At 43.8% G+C, this 22,968-nt stretch overlaps 1 protein-coding gene across 2 annotated transcripts in view; it reads left to right on the top strand.

The window, feature by feature from the left end:
* Positions 1-22,962, top strand: part of C8H1orf87 (chromosome 8 C1orf87 homolog) — a 30,452-nt gene extending 7,490 nt beyond the window's left edge. The window contains exons 3-6 of one of the 2 annotated variants that reach the window (XM_069736635.1): positions 1,445-1,500; positions 3,790-3,851; positions 12,553-12,733; positions 22,549-22,962. In XM_069736635.1, the coding sequence (XP_069592736.1) occupies positions 1,445-1,500; positions 3,790-3,851; positions 12,553-12,733; positions 22,549-22,709 (460 nt within the window). In that variant the 3' untranslated portion in view covers positions 22,710-22,962. The remainder of the gene's footprint in view (positions 1-1,444; positions 1,501-3,789; positions 3,852-12,552; positions 12,734-22,548) is intronic. The other variant, XM_069736633.1, reaches the window with a different exon arrangement.
* The last annotated feature ends 6 nt before the right edge of the window (positions 22,963-22,968 follow it).

Below are 22,968 nucleotides of genomic sequence, written 5' to 3'. Positions count from 1 at the left end.
TTTACTTTAAAATTATAAGCAAAAGGGTATAAGGGTATAAAAGTTTCAGTCCCTTGAAGCCTATGTCCCATCCCCTGATGACGCCGATAATGTGGTGAAACATGTTGGGGGGACGTTTGTGCTAAAAATCACTGTCCTATTCTGCCAAATATGTGTTATCATCCCGGCTGCTGTTCACTTCATTAATACAGAGCAGCAGACATTCTGTAAAAATATAATTGAAAAAATAGCGGCAGATTAGGGACTAAAACTTTCATACCCTTTTGATTATAATATTAAAATCTTATTCAAAATTAAAATTTAGGCCTCAAAGTGGGGGTTCACTCCGGGTTCTCCCCAATTTGTTAACAATACAAATGTCCGTTCAGCATGCAAAAAATAAAAACTCACCCAGCCCCAGATCACGAAGGAAAAAAAAAAATGTATATATATATATTTTACAAACCTTTTTTTTCTCCACTTAAAAAAGAACCTGAGAGTTCTATTTTAACCTCATCGGTCCACAGGACTTGTTTCCAAAATGCATCAGGCTTGTCTAGATGTTCTTTTGCATACTTCTGGCGCTGAATTTCATGGTGAGGATGCAGGAGAGGTTTTCTTCTCATGACTCTTCCATGAAGGCCATATTTGTGCAGATGTCTCTGAACAGTAGAACAATGTACCACAAGTCCAGAGTCTGCTAAGTCTTTCTGAAGGTCTTTTGCAGTCAAGCAGGGGTTCTGATTTGTCTCTCTAGCAATCCTACAAGCAACTCTCACTGAAATGTTGCTTGGTCTTCCAGACCTTGTCTTGACCTCCACAGTTCCTGGTAACTGCCATTTCTTAATTACATTTAAAACTGAGGAAAGGGCAACATGAAAACGTTTTGCTATCTTCTTATAGCCTTCTCCTGCTTTGTTGGCCTCCACCATTTTCAGAGTACTCGGCAGCTGCTTAGAAGAACCGATGGCTGCTGTTTTTTTGGCACAAGGTTGGAGGAGGCTGGGTTTTTATAAAGCTGCATAAATTGCATCACCTAACCATTCCTAACAATGATAGTGAACAAGTTATAACTCTAACAGGCTAATTAAGGTCTGAGACCTTGGTCACAGTTATCCGAGCACACAAATCTCCAAGGGTGCCCAAACTTTTGCATCAGACCATTTTCCTTTTTATAATTTTTAAAATGTAAAAAAATGACAATATATTGTTTTCTAAAATACACATGAAATGTGTCATCTGTAACTTTAGGCCTTTTAGAGATCGTTTCATCTTCAACTTGCTTAACTGTTCACAACAACCGTAATATTTGACAAGGGGTGCACAAACTTTTACATGAAGATCTGACCTGGGATTTTATCTGTGATCCGTACACAGGGAAGGGTCTGATTTGGGCTCTGTACACATTTGAGTCTGAATACATTAAGAGCTTTCTGTAATGAGAACGTTCCTTTCCTTTATCCAGGTGGAAACAGATTGTAGATTTGTTACAGGAGGCGGAAAAAGAAAAGAAAGTAACAGGTAAGAAAAGAAAGAAAGCAAAAAAAAAAAGAAACAAAGTAGCAAAATGAATACATTCATGTAAATATTGATGTTGGATGATGTATCAGTTATGCAGTGGATGGAGCAGGATTCACAGCAACACAGAGTATGTCAAAAGGAGCGTACTGATCTTATTGGCGGTTACAGACTGAGTGTTACAGGGTGGTTCAGCAGCACAGAGGATTTTAGCAGACGATTGTGATAATTTTGTGAGATGCAACAAATGGAAAAGTAACTACAACATAGAAATATCAGAGTAAAATGGCCTCTGGCATCGGAATGAGATCAGTCTATTCAGCTCGTAGTCAGTGAGCGTTTCCAGGGAGGAATAAAGCCCCTTCCCTGCAGCGAGTGTCAGCTCCTGGGCCCAGGGCTGCGAGATTAATGGCGGCATTTATGTACCAAGCCTCTGATGTGAACACGTGAACTGCGCCTCCTGTATCAGAACAGAAATATGTTGAGTTCCTTAATGTGGGATTGAACCCGGAGCCATCTGTTAGTGGAGAATGCATCTGTCAAGTGATCTGCGCACGTTCTTCATCGCCGCCGCCGATTTGTGATTCCTGTCATTAAAAATGTATATTGCAATCTGTCCTGCTCTGCATAAATCACACTCACATCTCGCTGGGAAAGCTGCTGACAACTGATATATAAAGTATATGGGTAAATAATATCTAATGCGCGCACATCCGCCATACATTCCCACACTGGAGCGACACGATCGCTGCAGGGACGACTGCCACTCAGGACTCTGGGAAAGCTGGAGTGAGCTCGTACGAGGAAAATGGTGGCCATAACGGTGGTCCTTTATAACCTTACTGCACTGACAGGGACCACCCAATGGTCTTCAAAGCATAAAGAAAAGCTTTTCAACTTTTAAATAAACTTTCCATGTAAAATCTCTGCTTGCTGTTAAGTAAAATGAAACCCTGTTGGTTACAATGCAATGGTGGATGTCCCATCAATGCAGAGGTGGATGTCCCATCAATGCAGAGGTGGATGTCCCATCAATGCAGAGGTGGATGTCCCATCAATGCAGAGGTGGATGTCCCATCAATGCAGAGGTGGATGTCCCATCAATGCAGAGGTGGATGCACCATCAATGCAGAGGCGGATGTCCCATCAATGCAGTGGTGGATGTCCCATCAATGCAGAGGTGGATGTCCCATCAATGCAGAGGTGGATGTCCCATCAATGCAGAGGTGGATGTCCCATCAATGCAGAGGTGGATGTCCCATCAATGCAGAGGTGGATGCACCATCAATGCAGAGGCGGATGTCCCATCAATGCAGAGGCGGATGTCCCATCAATGCAGAGGCGGATGTCCCATCAATGCAATGGTGGATGTATCATCAATGCAGAGGCGGATGTCCCATCAATGCAGAGGTGGATGTCCCATCAATGCAATGGTGGATGTATCATCAATGCAGAGGCGGATGTCCCATCAATGCAGAGGTGGATGTCCCATCAATGCAGTGGTGGATGTCCCATCAATGAAGAGGTGGATGTCCCATCAATGCAGAGGTGGATGTATCATCAATGCAGAGGCGGATGTCCCATCAATGAAGAGGTGGATGTATCATCAATGCAGAGGCGGATGTCCCATCAATGCAGAGGTGGATGTCCCATCAATGCAGAGGTGGACGTGCCATCAATGCAGAGGTGGACGTACTATCAATGGAGAGGTGGACGTACCATCAATGCAGTGGTGGACGTGCCATCAATGCAGAGGTGGACGTGCCATCAATGCAGTGGTGGACGTACCATCAATGCAGTGGTGGACGTGCCATCAATGCAGAGGTGGACGTACTATCAATGCAGAGGTGGACGTACCATCAATGCAGAGGTGGATGTCCCATCAATACAGAGGTGGATGTCCCATCAATACAGAGGTGGATGTCCCATCAATGCAGTGGTAGATGTACCATCGGTGCAATCTGTGCAGCCGCACAGGGACCCAGGAGGTAAAGGGGCCACTACCATCTCCAAAGCTGGTGGAATTGTACATTATGATGAGATAATTGACGGCAAAGGGCTCAGATATTGTTCTCGCACCGGAGCCTCTTTGGTCTGTGTCTGCCAGTGTTACAATGTATCAGTGTAGGCAATCCTTTGTGAGATAAACAGCGGAAAGCATCATTGTGTTTCCATTACCTAACATCTCTGCTTGCTGTCAATGGCAACATGAAGAAAATGGATTGCAGAGATCATGTGGTTTTATGGCTAAAAGAATATGTCCCATATCTTTGCATTATTTATTTTACAAAGAAAAAAAGGAGGAAGCCCCCCGCAGAACAGGAGAAGAGGGGTCCGGACAGTCTCCCCATGGGGTGAGTGAACATTATAGTATTTGGCTTAAAACTGGTCTGCACAGTGCCATTCTGACAGTGAGAGATGGATAACAGACAGATAATAGAAAGATAGATGATAGATAGATAGATAGACAATAGAAAGATAATAGATAGACAATAGATAGATAGATGATAGAAAAATTCTCCATTCGTATTCAATACTGAGTAGTGTTCATTGTCCTGATCACAGAAGCAAAGTTTTTGTGGAACAACGACTGTTCTCTACTTGCTTTAGGCATAATGGGTTAGGAAAACATAAAAAAAAAATACTTTATCTAAAAAACTAATTAAAGCTGCCAAAAAGGAAACAGAGAAGCACATTGCTAAGGAGAGTAAAACTAATCCCAAACTGTTCTTCAACTATATCAATAGTAAAAGAATAAAAACTGAAAATGTAGGCCCCTTAAAAAATAGTGAGGAAAGAATGGTTGTAGATGACGAGGAAAAAGCTAACCTATTAAACACCTTCTTCTCCACGGTATTCACGGTGGAAAATGAAATGCTAGGTGAAATCCCAAGAAACAATGAAAACCCTATACTAAGGGTCACCAATCTAACCCAAGAAGAGGTGCGAAACCGGCTAAATAAGATTAAAATAGATAAATCTCCGGGTCCGGATGGCATACACCCACGAGTACTAAGAGAACTAAGTAATGTAATAGATAAACCATTATTTCTTATTTTTAGGGACTCTATAGCGACAGGGTCTGTTCCGCAGGACTGGCGCATAGCAAATGTGGTGCCAATATTCAAAAAGGGCTCTAAAAGTGAACCTGGAAATTATAGGCCAGTAAGTCTAACCTCTATTGTTGGTAAAATATTTGAAGGGTTTCTGAGGGATGTTATTCTGGATTATCTCAATGAGAATAACTGTTTAACTCCATATCAGCATGGGTTTATGAGAAATCGCTCCTGTCAAACCAATCTAATCAGTTTTTATGAAGAGGTAAGCTATAGACTGGACCACGGTGAGTCATTGGACGTGGTATATCTCGATTTTTCCAAAGCGTTTGATACCGTGCCGCACAGGAGGTTGGTACACAAAATGAGAATGCTTGGTCTGGGGGAAAATGTGTGTAAATGGGTTAGTAACTGGCTTAGTGATAGAAAGCAGAGGGTGGTTATAAATGGTATAGTCTCTAACTGGGTCGCTGTGACCAGTGGGGTACCGCAGGGGTCAGTATTGGGACCTGTTCTCTTCAACATATTCATTAATGATCTGGTAGAAGGTTTACACAGTAAAATATCGATATTTGCAGATGATACAAAACTATGTAAAGCAGTTAATACAAGAGAAGATAGTATTCTGCTACAGATGGATCTGGATAAGTTGGAAACTTGGGCTGAAAGGTGGCAGATGAGGTTTAACAATGATAAATGTAAGGTTATACACATGGGAAGAGGGAATCAATATCACCATTACACACTGAATGGGAAACCACTGGGTAAATCTGACAGGGAGAAGGACTTGGGGATCCTAGTTAATGATAAACTTACCTGGAGCAGCCAGTGCCAGGCAGCAGCTGCCAAGGCAAACAGGATCATGGGGTGCATTAAAAGAGGTCTGGATACACATGATGAGAGCATTATACTGCCTCTGTACAAATCCCTAGTTAGACCGCACATGGAGTACTGTGTCCAGTTTTGGGCACCGGTGCTCAAGAAGGATATAATGGAACTAGAGAGAGTACAAAGGAGGGCAACAAAATTAATAAAGGGGATGGGAGAACTACAATACCCAGATAGATTAGCGAAATTAGGATTATTTAGTCTAGAAAAAAGACGACTGAGGGGCGATCTAATAACCATGTATAAGTATATAAGGGGACAATACAAATATCTCGCTGAGGATCTGTTTATACCAAGGAAGGTGATGGGCACAAGGGGGCATTCTTTGCGTCTGGAGGAGAGAAGGTTTTTCCACCAACATAGAAGAGGATTCTTTACTGTTAGGGCAGTGAGAATCTGGAATTGCTTGCCTGAGGAGGTGGTGATGGCGAACTCAGTCGAGGGGTTCAAGAGAGGCCTGGATGTCTTCCTGGAGCAGAACAATATTGTATCATACAATTATTAGGTTCTGTAGAAGGACGTAGATCTCGGGATTTATTATGATGGAATATAGGCTGAACTGGATGGACAAATGTCTTTTTTCGGCCTTACTAACTATGTTACTATGTTACTTTGGACCCAGGAACAATAAATAAATAATATGTTACATAGTGAATAGATAGATTATTATTTATTATTATAGCGCCATTTATTCCATGGCGCTTTACATGTGAGGAGGGGTGTACATAATAAAAACAAGTATAATAATCTTGTACAATACAAGTCATAACTGGTACAGGAGGAGAGAGGACCCTGCCCGCGAAGGCTCACAATCTACAAGGGATGGGTGAGGATACAGTAGGTGAGGATAGAGCTGGTCATGCAGCGGTTTGGTCGATTGGTGGTTACAGATAATAGATAGATAATAGATAGAGTAATAGATAATAGATATTTTGTGAATTAACCCCTTAGTCCCATATGACGTACTATCCCGTCGAGATGACCTGGGACTTAATTCCCAGGGACGGGATAGTACGGGGGGAGCGCCACCGTTCACGGCTGGGTGTCAGCTGACTATCGCAGCTGACATCTGGCACTATGTGCCAGGAGCAGTCACGGACCTCCCCTGGCACATTAACCCCCGGAACACTGCGATCAAACATGATCGCATCGTTCCGGCGGTACAGGGAAGCATCGCGCAGGGAGGGGGCTCTGTGCGTGCTTCCCTGAGACCCTCGGTACAAGGCGATGTCCTCACCTTGTACCGAGCGTCTCCTTCCTTGCAGTCCCCGGATCCAAAATTGCCGCGGGTCTACATCTGGGTCCTGCAGGGAGGTGGCTTACAAGAGCCTGCTCAGAGCAAGCGCTGGTAAGCCTGCAGCCCTGCATGTCAGATCACTGATCTGACACAGTGCTCTGCAAAGAGTCAGATCAGCGATCTAACCCTATAACATGAAAAAAAAAAAAAATTCCTAAAGAAAAAAAATATATAAATACATTTCTTCATCTAAATAATAAAAAAAACAATAAAAGTACACATATTTAGTATCGCCGCGTCCGTAACGACCCCACCTATAAAACTGTCCTGCTAGTTAACCCCTTCAGTGAACGCGGTAAAAAAAAAAATGAGGCAAAAAAACAACGCTTTATTATCATACCACCTAACAAAAAGTGGAATAGCACGCGATCAAAAAGACAGATATAAATAACCATGGTACCGCTGAAAACGTCATCTGGTCCCGCAAAAAACGAGCTGCCATATAGCATCATCAGCGAAAAAATAAAAAAGTTATAGTCCTCAGAATAAAGCGATGCAAAAATAATTATTTTTTCTATAAAATAGTTTTTATCGTATAAAAGCGCCAAAACATAAAAAAAATGATAAAGTGAGGTATCGCTGTAATCGTACTGACCCGAAGAATAAAACTGCTTTATCAATTTTACCAAACGTGGAACGGTATAAACCCCCCCCCCCAAAAAAAAAAAAAAAAATTGGTTATTCTGCCTCACAAAAATCAGAATAAAAAGCGATCAAAAAATGTTACGTGCCCAAAAATGTTACCAATAAAAACGTCAACTCGGTCCGCAAAAAACAAGACCTCACATGACTCTGTGGACCAAAATATGGAAAAATTATAGCTCTCAAAACGTGGAGACGCAAAAACTATTTTTTTGCAATAAAAAGCGTCTTTTAGTGTGTGACGGCGGCAAACCATAAAAATCCACTAAAAAACCCGCTATAAAAGTAAATCAAACCCCCCTTCATCACCCCCTTAGTTATGGAAAAGTAAAAAATTAAAAAATCTATTTATTTCCATTTTCCCATTAGGGCTAGGGTTAGTGTTAGGGCTAGGGCTAGGGTTAGGATTAGGGCTAGGGTTAGGGTTGGGGTTACGGCTAGGTTTAGGGCTAGGGCTAGGGTTAGGATTAGGGCTAGGGTTACGGCTAGGGTTAGGGATAGGGTTAGCGTTGGGGCAAGGGTTATGGCTGGGGCTAGGGTTAGGATTTCAGCTAGAATTGGGGGTTTCCACTGTTTAGGCACATCAGGGGCTCTCCAAACGCGACATGGCGTCCGATCTCAATTCCAGCCAATTCTGCGTTGAAAAAGTAAAACAGTGCTTCTTCCCTTCCGAGCTCTCCCGTGTGCCCAAACAGGGGTTTACCCCAACATATGGGGTATAAGCGTACTCAGGACAAATTGGACAACAACTTTTGGGGTCCAATTTCTCTTGTTACCCTTGGGAAAATAAAAATTTGAGGGGCTAAAAAAAAAACATTTTTGTGGGAAAAAAATGATTTTTATTTTCACGGCTCTGCGTTATAAACTGTAGTGAAAGACTTGGGGGTTCAAAGTTCTCACAACACATCTAGATATGTTCCTTGGGGGTCTAGTTTCCAATATGGGGTCCCTTGTGGGGGGTTTCTATTGTTTAGTTACATCAGGGGCTCTGCAAACGCAACGTGATGCCCAGAGGCGTAGCTAGAGCTTTTGCCGCCCGGGGCTGTTCCCGAGTTTGGCGCCCCCCCCCCCCCCCCAGCTCAATACACACAAAGGTTACCAAAAATGGTTTTCCTGTTTTGTAGAACTTAAACTGGGCCTAATGGTGTCACCCCCACATGCCACACCTGTGACTTAATACCACCACACCATGACCAGGCCACATAGTGACCGAATAATACTACATACAAGGGACAAATACCACCGCACCATTTCCAGACCACATATTACCACCACATAGTGACTGAATACTACAATACTGATCAGTAATAAAAAAAAAAACCACAATACTATCACCATAAGTGCCAGTATTCACAGGAGATCTGTACTTAGTATGCAGTGTCTGTGTAGAGGTAATACAGAGATCACTGGTGACATTATACACAGGACCTCTATATAGTATACAGTGTATAGTGTCAGTGTATAGGTAACACTGACTCACCAGTGACGTCTCTAGGTGAAGTCCTTCATCTTTTATCCAGCACAGACCGCCATCATTCCTTCCAGCCAGGACTCGTTTCTGCAGGAAATAACACAGTTATCTCGAGCTCCGCTTGCAGAACACATTACTTAATTTTTCACAACTTCTACATTACACCACATGAAGAAAAAAAGGTGATATAGTGTCACTCTGCACAGTAACAGGACCGCCCCCCCATTTAAAACAGTATACTCAAAAAATAAAATAAATACATCACTGCAGTAACAATATCCCTTAATTATCCCCTATGGTAATAATATTCCCCACCCTGGCCCCGTTTATCTCATTCCTGGCTCCAGCCATATGTTGTCGTATCCTGCCCTCATGAGTATCCATTCTACCCCATATGATCTCCCCATCCTGCCCCACCAGCCTCCATCGTATCCGTCCTGCCCCATGATCCAATCCTGCCCCGTGTCTCCAATCATGCCCCGTATCTACATTCTGCCCATGCCTCAAGTCCTGCCCCCAGTGTGTCCAGCATATTACCCCCATGTTGTCCAGCAATCTGCCCCAGTGTGTCCAGCATATTACCCCCATGTTGTCCAGCAATCTGCCCCAGTGTGTCCAGCATATTACCCCCAGTGTGTCCAGCAATCTGCCCCAGTATGTCCAGCATATTACCCCCAGTGTGTCCAGCAATCTGCCCTCAGTGTGTCCAGCAATCTGCCCCAGTGTGTCCAGCATATTACCCCCATGTTGTCCAGCAATCTGCCCCAGTGTGTCCAGCATATTACCCCCATGTTGTCCAGCAATCTGCCCCAGTGTGTCCAGCATATTACCCCCAGTGTGTCCAGCAATCTGCCCCAGTATGTCCAGCATATTACCCCCAGTGTGTCCAGCAATCTGCCCTCAGTGTGTCCAGCAATCTGCCCCAGTGTCCAGCCTTTCCCCAGTGTGTCCAGCAGTCTGCCCCAGTGTGTCCAGCATATTACCCCCAGTGTCCAGCATTGCCCCAGTGTGTCCAGTATATTACCCCCAGTGTGTCCAGCAATCTGCCCCAGTGTCCAGCATTGCCCCAGTGTGTCCAGAAGTCTGCCCCAGGGTCTCCAGCATTGCCTCAATGTGTCCAGAAATCTGCCCCAGGGTCTCCAGTATTGCCCCAGTGTGTCCAGCAATCTGCCCCAGGGTCTCCAGTATTGCCCCAGTGTGTCCAGCATTCTGCCCCATAGTCTCCTGTACTGCCCCAGTGTGTCCAGCATTCTGCCCCATGGTCTCCAGTATTGCCCCAGTGTGTCCAGCAATCTGCCCCATGGTCTCCTGTATTGCCCCAGTGTGTCCAGCATTCTGCCCCATGGTCTCCAGTATTGCCCCGGTGTGTCCAGCAATCTGCCCCATGGTCTCCAGTATTGCCCCAGTATGTCCAGAAGTCAGCCCCAGGGTCTCCAGCATTGCCTCAATGTGTCCTGAGATCTGCCCCATGGTCTCCAGTATTCAGAGTGTCCAGCATTCTGCCCCATAGTCTCCTGTACTGCCCCAGTGTGTCCAGCATTCTGCCCCATGGTCTCCAGTATTGCCCCAGTGTGTCCAGCATTCTGCCCCATGGTCTCCAGTATTGCCCCAGTGTGTCCAGCATTCTGCCCCTAGGTCTCCAGTATTGCCCCAGTGTGTCCAGCATTCTGCCCCATGGTCTCCAGTATTGCCCCAGTGTGTCCAGCAATCTGCCCCATAGTCTCCTGTATTGCCCCAGTGTGTCCAGCAATCTGCCCCATGGTCTCCTGTATTGCCCCAGTGTGTCCAGCAATCTGCCCCATGGTCTCCTGTATTGCCCCAGTGTGTCCAGCAATCTGCCCCATAGTCTCCTGTATTGCCCCAGTGTGTCCAGCAATCTGCCCCATGGTCTCCTGTATTGCCCCAGTGTGTCCAGCATTCTGCCCCATGGTCTCCAGCATTGCCCCAGCCCCAGACAGTCAGAAATAAAGAAAAAAAAAAAAAAAGTAAAATCCTCACCTCTCCCGTTCCTAGCACAGGTCCGGTGCAGTCAGCGTCTCTCCGGCTCTGCGACGCTCAGGACAGAGAGGCAGAGCGGCGCGCACAGTAGTGACGTCATCGCGCCCTCTGCTCTGAGACGTCGCAGAGTCAGAGGACGCTGCAGCTGCCGGCGCCGCAGGAACCAGGAGAGGTGAGTATAGAGTGGGGGGCGGGGGCGGGGGCGGGACCCGGGGGTGGGGGGAGCTGGCCCTGGTCGTGGCGGCGGACGGCGCCGCCCGAAGATTTAAAGGGGCGTCTTTTTTTTTATTTTTTTTTTTTTATCTTCTTCTGCAGCGCCGGCCGCCCCCAGCATTGTGCCGCCCGGGGCGGACCGCCCCCCCCCGCACCCCCCTTCCTACGCCACTGGTGATGCCTGCAGACCATTCCATCTAAGTCTGCATTCCAAATGGCGCTCCTTCCCTTCCGAGCTCTCCCATGCGCCCAAACAGTGGTTCCCCCCCACATATGGGGTATCAGCGTACTCAGGACAAATTGAACAACAACCTTTGTGGTCCAAATTCTTCTCTGACCCTTGGTAAAATAAAAAATTTGGGGCGAAAAGATCATTTTTGTGAAAAAATATGATTTTTTTTTTTTTTACAGATCTGCATTATAAACTTCTGTGAAGCACTTGGTGGGTCAAAGTGCTCACCACACATCTAGATAAGTTCCTTAGGGGGTCTACTTTCCAAAATGGTGTCACTTGTGGGGGGTTTCAATGTTTAGGCACATCAGTGGCTCTCCAAACGCAACATGGCGTCCCATCTCAATTCCAGTCAATTTTGCATTGTAAAGTCAAACGGTGCTCCTTCCCTTCCGAGCTCTGCCGTGCGCCTAAACAGTGGTTTACCCCCACATATGGGGTATTGGCGTACTCAGGACAAATTGTACAACAACTTTTGGGCTCTATTTCTCCTGTTTCCCTTGGTAAAATAAAACAAATTGGAGCTAAAGTAAAATGACTTCAAATGAGATGTGGTCCCTAAAAAAAAAAGCGGTGTTGTAAAAATGAGAAATTGCTGGTCAAATTTTAACCCTTATAACGCCGTAACAAAAAAAAAATTGGGGTTCCAAAATTATGCTGATGTAAAGTAGACATGTGGGAAATGTTACTTATTTAGTATTTTGTGTGACATATCTCTGTGATGTAAGGGCATAAAAATTGCGAAATTTTCAAAATTTTCACCAAATTTCCATTTTTTCCTAATAAACGCACATCTTATCGAATACATTTTACAACTGTCATGAAGTACAATATGTCATGAGAAAACAATGTCAAAATCATCAAGATCCGTTGAAGCGTTCCAGAGTTATAACCTCATAAAGGGACAGTGGTCAGAATTGTAAAAATTGGCCTGGTCATTAACGTGCAAACCACCCTTGGGGGTAAAGGGGTTGAAATACCACAGAAAAATAAGTAATAGAAAATATAACTATTAATGCCGAATACTTATTGTTTCCAAATGGTAGCGCAGTGAAAATCACACAAAAACTGACGCGTAATGCAGTTATTTATGCCGCCCTCATATCATGGTAGAACTAGGGAAATTGACCATCCAGGACTCGGAGTCTACAACATTTGGTATTCTCAGAAAATGTCTAACACTTTGACACCTAATAAGCCAAATATACACAAAGGTGAAAGTTCTGCCTGTATGTGACATCGGCCGCATTATTCACAGGATCTAACAGAAAAGCAAACTTCAGAAAGTTCATTACCGGCCAACAGGAGCGATCACAGGCCGATGTCTGAGCCGGCGCTACATCTCTTTGAACACAGCAGTTCTGACGAGCAGGAAGCCTGGATAGATCGATTCATGAAGCTGGAAAATGTTCTTAGGCTCTGCCAGATAAAAGACACCGGTAATGTACTCACCGCCACTCACTGATGGCCCCTACATGTGTCACTACCACCTCTCAATATAACGATGCAGAAGGTGCTCACTAATTAGTAGGTGCTCTGGAAAAAATTGATAATAATCTGAAAAAGCTCCGGCACACTATTAGATACTAGAAGAGTCTCTTATTCATCCAAAAAATGTTTATTGAATCATCCAAAATATTTATTACAAGAAAATATTGGTGAATTTCAGGATATTTTCAAGATATTCTTATATTTCAAAACAGTAATGGGATTTCCAAAAATACGTTTCTTATACTCCGTATGGACATATAATAAATCATCTCAACGTTTCGGCTGTGAAGCCTTTTTGTGAAGACTGCCTCCCTCCAGCGGTTCGTCTTGTGGTCGCGATCAGCACCGATCAGCACCGATACGACGTTGCTCTATTCCTAAGGGGATTTCCTTAAACCGGCGGTGTTCTTATTATCAAGGAAATTGAATCTCTTGAAAAAGGCTTCACAGCCGAAACGTTGAGATGATTTATTATATGTCCATACGGAGTATAAGAAACGTATTTTTGGAAATCCCATTACTGTTTTGAAATATAAGAATATCTTGAAAATATCCTGAAATTCACCAATATTTTCTTGTAATAAATATTTTGGATGATTCAATAAACATTTTTTGGATGAATAAGAGACTCTTCTAGTATCTAATAGTGTGCCGGAGCTTTTTCAGATTACTACCACCTCTCAGACCGCCTCACCTGTGCTACTGGGTATTATAGCAGTTATATTCTTGTACATAGGGGCAGTATTCTAGTAGTTATATTCTTGTACATGGGGACAGTATTATAGTAGTTATATTCTTGTACATAGGAGCAGTATTATATTAGTTATATTCTTGTACATAGGGCAGTATTATAGTAGTTATATTCTTGTACATAGGGGCAGTATTATAGCAGTTATATTCTTGTACATAGGGGCAGTATTATAGTAGTTATATTCTTGTACATAGGGGCAGTATTATAGTAGTTATATTCTTGTACATAGGGGCAGTATTATAGTAGTTATATTCTTGTACATAGGGGCAGTATTATAGTAGTTATATTCTTGTACCTAGGGAGCTGTATTATAGTAGTTATATTCTTGTACATAGGGGCAGTATTATAGTAGTTATATTCTTGTACATAGGGGCAGTATTATAGTAGTTATATTCTTGTACATAGGGGCAGTATTATAGTAGTTATATTCTTGTACATAGGGGCAGTATTATAGTAGTTATATTCTTGTACATAGGGGCAATATTATAGTAGTTATTGTTATGATCTGGTGGTTAGGACAAATAGTGGACCTGGTAGTTAGAGCACCAGAAAAGACCTGATAGCACATTAATACAGGACAAGCTCTGGGAAGTGGAACCTCTGCTGACCGCAATCCCTAATCCTATCACGCACACTAGAAATAGCCGTGGAGCGCTCCTATCATGACCTAGGCGCCTCGTCACAGCCTCAAACTAGCTAGCCCTAGAGATAGGAAAAATAAGCCTATCTTGCCTCAGAGAAAATTCCCCAAAGGAAAAGGCAGCCCCCCACATATATTGACTGTGAATAAGATGAAATCACAAACACAGAGATGAAATAGATTTAGCAAAGAGAGGCCCGACTTACTAAACAGACAGAAGATAGGAAAGGTCACTTTGCAGTCAGCAAAAAACCCTACAAAAGCCACACAGAGAGTGCAGGGAAAAATACCTTCCGCACCGACTAACGGAGCGGAGGCGCCCCTCTGCATCCCAGAGCTTCCAGCAAGCAAGGCAAAATTCACATAAGCATGCTGGACAGAAAAAATAGCAAACAAGAAAAAAGCAAAGCAAAACTTAGCTTCTGCTGGAGGAAACAGGTAACCAGGAAGATCCAGGAGCGAACTAGACCAATGCTACAACATTGACAGCTGGCATAGGACAAGGATCCAAGTGGAGTTAAATAGAGCAGCCCACTAACGAATTAGCCTCGTCACCTGTAGAAGGAAACTCAGAAACACCCACAGGCATCAGAGAAAGTCCATGAACAGAACCAGCCGAAGTACCATTCATGACCACAGGAGGGAGCCCGAAAACAGAATTCACAACAGTAACCCCCCCCTTGAGGAGGGGTCACCGAACCCTCACGAGAGCCCCCAGGCCGACCAGGATGAGCCAAATGAAAGGCACGAACCAGATCGGCCGCATGAACATCAGAGGCAAAAACCCAGGAATTATCTTCCTGAGCATAACCCTTCCACTTGACCAAGTACTGGAGTTTCCGTCTCGAAATACGAGAATCCAAAATCTTCTCCACCACATACTCCAACTCCCCCTCAACCAACACCGGAGCAGGAGGGTCAACGGATGGAACCACAGGCGCCACGTATCTCCGCAACAACGACCTATGGAACACATTATGGATGGCAAAAGAATCTGGAAGGGCCAAACGAAATGACACAGGATTGATAACCTCAGAAATTTTATACGGACCAATGAAACGAGGCTTAAACTTAGGAGAGGAAACCTTCATAGGAACATAACGAGACGACAACCAAACTAAATCCCCAACACGAAGTCGGGGACCCACACAGCGCCGGCGGTTAGCGAAACGTTGAGCCTTCTCCTGGGACAATGTCAAATTGTCCACCACATGAGTCCAAATCTGCTGCAACCTATTCACCACAGTATCTACACCAGGACAGTCAGAAGACTCAACCTGCCCTGAAGAGAAACGAGGATGGAAACCAGAATTGCAGAAAAACGGCGAAACCAAAGTAGCCGAGCTGGCCCGATTATTAAGGGCAAACTCAGCCAACGGCAAAAAGGACACCCAATCATCCTGATCAGCAGAAACAAAGCATCTCAGATATGTTTCCAACGTCTGATTAGTTCGTTCAGTTTGGCCATTAGTCTGAGGATGGAAAGCCGAGGAAAAAGACAAATCAATGCCCATCCTAGCACAAAAGGCTCGCCAAAACCTCGAACTGAGAACCTCTGTCCGAAACGATGTTCTCCGGAATGCCATGTAAACGAACCACATGCTGGAAAAACAATGGCACCAAATCAGAGGAGGAAGGCAATTTAGACAAGGGTACCAGATGGACCATTTTAGAAAAGCGATCACAAACCACCCAAATGACCGACATCTTTTGAGAGACGGGGAGATCCGAAATAAAATCCATAGAAATATGCGTCCAGGGCCTCATCGGGACCGGCAAGGGCAAAAGCAACCCACTAGCACGAGAACAGCAGGGCTTAGCCCGAGCACAAGTCCCACAGGACTGCACAAAAGAACGCACATCCCGTGACACAGAAGGCCACCAAAAGGATCTAGCCACCAAATCTCTGGTACCAAAGATTCCAGGATGAACAGCCAACACCGAACAATGAAGCTCAGAGATAACTCTGCTAGTCCATTTATCAGGGACAAACAGTTTCTCTGCTGGGCAACGGTCAGGTCTATCAGCCTGAAATTTTTGCAGCACCCGCCGCGAATCAGGGGAGATGGCAGACAAAATTACCCCCTCTTTGAGAATACCTGCCGGCTCAGGAACACCCGGAGAGTCAGGCACAAAACTCCTTGACAGGGCATCAGCCTTCACATTCTTAGAGCCCGGAAGGTACGAAACCACAAAATCAAAACGGGAGAAAAATAACGCCCATCGAGCCTGTCTCGGATTCAACCGTTTGGCAGACTCAAGATAAGTCAAATTTTTGTGATCTGTCAAGACCACCACGCGATGCTTGGCTCCTTCCAGCCAATGACGCCACTCCTCGAATGCCCACTTCATGGCCAACAATTCACGATTACCAACATCATAATTGCGCTCAGCAGGCGAATACTTTCTAGAAAAGCAAGCACATGGTTTCATCACCGAGCCATCAGAACTTCTCTGCGACAAAACAGCCCCTGCTCCAATCTCAGAGGCATCAACCTCGACCTGGAATGGGAGCGAAACATCTGGCTGGCACAACACAGGGGCAGAAGAAAAACGACGCTTCCATTCCTGAAAAGCATCCACAGCCGCAGAAGACCAATTGACCACATCAGCACCCTTCTTGGTCAAATCAGTCAATGGTTTAGCAGCACTAGAAAAATTAGCGATGAAGCAACGATAAAAATTAGCAAAGCCCGGGAACTTTTTGCAGGCTCTTCACAGATGTCGGCTGAGTCCAATCATGAATGGCCTGGACTTTAACAGGGTCCATCTCGACAGTAGAAAGGGAAAAAATGAACCCCAAAAATTAAACCTTCTGAACACCAAAGAGACACTTTGACCCCTTCACAAACAAAGAATTAGCACACAGGACCTGGAACACCATTCTAACCTGCTTCACGTGAGACTCCCAATCATCCGAAAAGACCAAAATATCATCCAAATACACAATCAGGAATTTATCCAGGTACTCTCGGAAGATGTCATGCATAAAGGACTGAAATACTGATGGAGCATTGGAAAGCCCGAATGGCATCACCAGGTACTCAAAATGGCCCTCGGGCGTATTAAATGCTGTTTTCCATTCATCGCCCCGTTTAATACGCACAAGATTATACGCCCCTCGAAGATCTATCTTGGTGAACCAACTAGCCCCTTTAATACGAGCAAACAAATCAGACAGCAGCGGCAAAGGATACTGAAATTTGACAGTAATTTTATTAAGAAGGCGGTAATCAATACAAGGTCTCAGCGAACCATTCTTTTTGGCCACAAAAAAGAACCCTGCTCCCAACGGTGATGACGACGGGCGAATATGACCCTTCTCCAAGGATTCCTTTACATAACTCCGCATAGCGGCGTGCTCTGGCACAGATAAATTGAATAATCGGCCCTTAGGAAACTTACTACCAGGAATCAAATTAATTGCACAATCGCAATCCCTATGAGGAGGTAGGGCACTGGCTTTGGGCTCATCAAATACATCCCAATAATCCGACAAAAACTCCGGAACCTCAGAAGGAGTAGAAGACGAAATTGACAAAAATGGAACATCACCATGTACCCCCTGGCAACCCCAGCTGGACACAGACATAGATTTCCAGTCCAATACTGGATTATGGACCTGTAGCCATGGTAACCCTAAAACGACCACATCATGCAGATTATGTAACACCAAAAAACGGATATCCTCCTGATGTGCAGGAGCCATGCACATGGTCAATTGGGTCCAGTACTGAGGCTTATTCTTGGCCAAAGGCGTAGCATCAATTCCTCTCAATGGAATAGGATGCTGCAAGGGCTCCAAGAAAAAACCACAGCGCCTAGCAAACTCCAAGTCCATCAAATTCAGGGCAGCGCCTGAATCCACAAATGCCATAACAGAGTAGGAAGACAAAGAACAAATCAGAGTAACGGACAATAGAAATTTTGACTGTACCGTACCAATGGTGGCAGACCTAGCGAACCGCTTAGTGCGCTTAAGACAATCGGAGATAGCATGAGTGGAATCACCACAGTAAAAACACAGCCCATTCCGACGTCTGTGTTCCTGCCGTTCAGCTCTGGTCAAAGTCCTATCACATTGCATAGGCTCAGGCCCATGCTCAGATAGTACCGCCAAATGGTGCACAGCTTTACGCTCACGCAAGCGCCAATCGATCTGAATAGCCAAAGACATAGACTCATTCAGACCAGCAGGCATGGGAAATCCCACCATGACATCTTTAAGGGCTTTAGAGAGACCCTTTCTGAAGATTGCTGCCAGGGCACATTCATTCCACTGAGTGAGTACAGACCACTTTCTAAACTTCTGACAATATATCTCTGCTTCATCCTGACCCTGACACAGAGCCAGCAAGATTTTCTCTGCCTGATCCACTGAATTAGGTTCGTCATAAAGCAATCCGAGCGCCAGGAAAAACGCATCCACATCACGCAATGCCGGATCTCCTGGCGCAAGGGAAAATGCCCAGTCTTGAGGGTCACCACGCAACAAAGAAATAATGATCCTTACTTGTTGAGCAGGATCACCTGAGGAGCGAGGTTTCAAAGCTAGAAACAATTTACAATTATTTTTGAAATTCAAAAACTTAGATCTATCACCAAAAAATAAATCAGGAATTGGAATCCTAGGCTCTGACATCGGATTCTGACCCAAAAAATCTTGGATGTTTTGTACCCTTGTAGTGATATTATCCATCCAAGAGGACAGACCTTGAATGTCCATGTCCACACCTGTGTTCTGAACCACCCAGAGGTAAAGGGGAAAAATGAGACAGAACATGCTGCAAAGAAAAAAAAAATGGTCTCAGAGCTTCACTTGTCCCTCTATTGAGATGCATCAATACTTTTGGCCAGCTGTACTATTATGATCTGGTGGTTAGGACAAATAGTGGACCTGGTAGTTAGAGCACCAGAAAAGACCTGATAGCACATTAATACAGGACAAGCTCTGGGAAGTGGAACCTCTGCTGACCGCAATCCCTAATCCTATCACACACACTAGAAATAGCCGTGGAGCGCTCCTATCATGACCTAGGCGCCTCGTCACAGCCTCAAACTAGCTAGCCCTAGAGATAGGAAAAATAAGCCTATCTTGCCTCAGAGAAAATTCCCCAAAGGAAAAGGCAGCCCCCCACATATATTGACTGTGAGTAAGATGAAATCACAAACACAGAGATGAAATAGATTTAGCAAAGAGAGGCCCGACTTACTAAACAGACAGAAGATAGGAAAGGTCACTTTGCAGTCAGCAAAAAACCCTACAAAAGCCACACAGAGAGTGCAGGGAAAAATACCTTCCGCACCGACTAACGGAGCGGAGGCGCCCCTCTGCGTCCCAGAGCTTCCAGCAAGCAAGGCAAAATTCACATAAGCATGCTGGACAGAAAAAATAGCAAACAAGAAAAAAGCAAAGCAAAACTTAGCTTCTGCTGGAGGAAACAGGTAACCAGGAAGATCCAGGAGCGAACTAGACCAATGCTACAACATTGACAGCTGGCATCGGACAAGGATCCAAGTGGAGTTAAATAGAGCAGCCCACTAACGAATTAGCCTCGTCACCTGTAGAAGGAAACTCAGAAACACCCACAGGCATCAGAGAAAGTCCATGAACAGAACCAGCCGAAGTACCATTCGTGACCACAGGAGGGAGCCCGAAAACAGAATTCACAACAAGTTATATTCTTGTACATAGGGGCAGTATTATAGTAGTTATATTCTTGTACATAGGGGCAGTATTATAGTAGTTATATTCTTGTACATAGGAGCAGTATTATAGTAGATATATTCTTGTACATAGAGGCAGTATCATAGTAGTTATATTCTTGTACATAGGGGCAGTATTATAGTAGTTATATTCTTGTACATAGGGGCAGTATTATAGTAGTTATATTCTTGTACATAGGAGCAGTATTATAGTAGTTATATTCTTGTATATAGGGGCAGTATTATAGTAGTTATATTCTTGTACATAGGGGCAGTATTATAGTAGTTATATTCTTGTACATAGGGGCAGTATTATAGTAGTTATATTCTTGTATATAGGAGCAGTATTATAGTAGTTATATTCTTGTACATAGGGGCAGTATTATAGTAGTTATATTCTTGTACATAGGGGCAGTATTATAGTAGTTATATTCTTGTACATAGGAGCAGTATTATAGTAGTTATATTCTTGTATATAGGGGCAGTATTATAGTAGTTATATTCTTGTACATAGGGGCAGTATTATAGTAGTTATATTCTTGTACATAGGTGCAGTATTATAGTAGTTATATTCTTGTACATAGGGGCAGTATTATAGTAGTTATATTCTTGTATATAGGAGCAGTATTATAGTAGTTATATTCTTGTACATAGGAGCAGTATTATAGTAGTTATATTCTTGTACATAGAGGCAGAATTATAGAAGTTATATTCTTGTACATAGGGGCAGTATTATAGTAGTTATATTCTTGTACATAGGGGCAGTATTATAGTAGTTATATTCTTGTACATAGGGGCAGTATTATAGTAGTTATGTTCTTGTACATAGGAGCAGTATTATAGTAGTTATGTTCTTGTACATAGGGGCAGTATTATAGTAGTTATATTCTTGTACATAGGGGCAGTATTATACAGGTCCTTCTCAAAAAATTAGCATATAGTGTTAAATTTCATTATTTACCATAATGTAATGATTACAATTAAACTTTCATATATTATAGATTCATTATCCACCAACTGAAATTTGTCAGGTCTTTTATTGTTTTAATACTGATGATTTTGGCATACAACTCCTGATAACCCAAAAAACCTGTCTCAATAAATTAGCATATCAAGAAAAGGTTCTCTAAACGACCTATTACCCTAATCTTCTGAATCAACTAATTAACTCTAAACACATGCAAAAGATACCTGAGGCTTTTATAAACTCCCTGCCTGGTTCATTACTCAAAACCCCCATCATGGGTAAGACTAGCGACCTGACAGATGTCAAGAAGGCCATCATTGACACCCTCAAGCAAGAGGGTAAGACCCAGAAAGAAATTTCTCAACAAATAGGCTGTTCCCAGAGTGCTGTATCAAGGCACCTCAATGGTAAGTCTGTTGGAAGGAAACAATGTGGCAGAAAACGCTGTACAACGAGAAGAGGAGACCGGACCCTGAGGAAGATTGTGGAGAAGGACCGATTCCAGACCTTGGGGAACCTGAGGAAGCAGTGGACTGAGTCTGGTGTGGAAACATCCAGAGCCACCGTGCACAGGCGTGTGCAGGAAATGGGCTACAGGTGCCGCATTCCCCAGGTAAAGCCACTTTTGAACCATAAACAGCGGCAGAGGCGCCTGACCTGGGCTACAGAGAAGCAGCACTGGACTGTTGCTAAGTGGTCCCAAGTACTTTTTTCTGATGAAAGCAAATTTTGCATGTCATTCGGAAATCAAGGTGCCAGAGTCTGGAGGAAGACTGGGGAGAAGGAAATGCCAAAATGCCTGAAGTCCAGTGTCAAGTACCCACAGTCAGTGATGGTGTGGGGTGCCATGTCAGCTGCTGGTGTTGGTCCACTGTGTTTCATCAAGGGCAGGGTCAATGCAGCTAGCTATCAGGAGATTTTGGAGCACTTCATGCTTCCATCGGCTGAAATGCTTTATGGAGATGAAGATTTCATTTTTCAGCACGACCTGGCACCTGCTCACAGTGCCAAAACCACTGGTAAATGGTTTACTGACCATGGTATTACTGTGCTCAATTGACCTGCCAACTCTCCTGACCTGAACCCCATAGAGAATCTGTGGGATATTGTGAAGAGAAAGTTGAGAGACGCAAGACCCAACACTCTGGATGAGCTTAAGGCCGCTATTGAAGCATCCTGGGCCTCCATAACATCTCAGCAGTGTCACAGGCTGATTGCCTCCATGCCACGCCGCATTGAAGCAGTCATTTCTGCCAAAGGATTCCCGACCAAGTATTGAGTGCATAACTGAACATTATTATTTGTTGTTTTTTTTGTTTGTTATTAAAAAACACTTTTATTTGATTGAATGGGTGAAATATGCTAATTTATTGAGACAGGTTTTTTGGGTTATCAGGAGTTGTATGCCAAAATCATCAGTATTAAAACAATAAAAGACCTGACACATTTCAGTTGGTGGATAATGAATCTATAATATATGAAAGTTTAATTGTAATCATTACATTATGGTAAATAATGAAATTTAACACTATATGCTAATTTTTTGAGAAGGACCTGTAGTAGTTATATTCTTGTACATTGGAGCAGTATTATAGCAGTTATATTCCTGCATATATCGGGCGGTATTATAGTAGTTACATTCTCATCCTATACTTACTGATATTTTGATTTGTGTATTTCTGCTTTATTCCTCTCTCAGGTCTTGTAGACGCAGTCAGAGCCGCGCAGATTATTAAGAAGTACAATGTGATTCACGGTTTATGTCTGAGCGCTGAGAAGATCACTGCGGCTCTGGACACGTTCCGCATGGGGGTGTACATACTTTTGGAGCCTGCGCTGCATTTCCTGAAGGAGCTATAGTGTGGATGTGAGGCAGTGATTGGCGTTGGTTCAGACTGTGGTTTTCAGGTTTCGTTAATTATGTAAATTCAGAGGCTCGTTCTGTAAATTCTGATGGATTCGCACTTTCTCCGTTCATTAGTCGATGTGAGAAGGCGGACAGATTGGAGACATTTTGGTTAAAGGAACAACAAAATCATAGGGAAAAATGTGAAAAATGTTCTATTAACCCTTTAACTGGCAAATCCTAATAAAGTAAATAAATTCCAGACACAGCCGC

Source organism: Ranitomeya imitator, chromosome 8 (genome assembly GCF_032444005.1).
Source record: "Ranitomeya imitator isolate aRanImi1 chromosome 8, aRanImi1.pri, whole genome shotgun sequence".
Lineage (NCBI taxonomy): Eukaryota > Metazoa > Chordata > Amphibia > Anura > Dendrobatidae > Ranitomeya > Ranitomeya imitator.
This window is presented reverse-complemented; position numbering and strand designations above follow the sequence as displayed.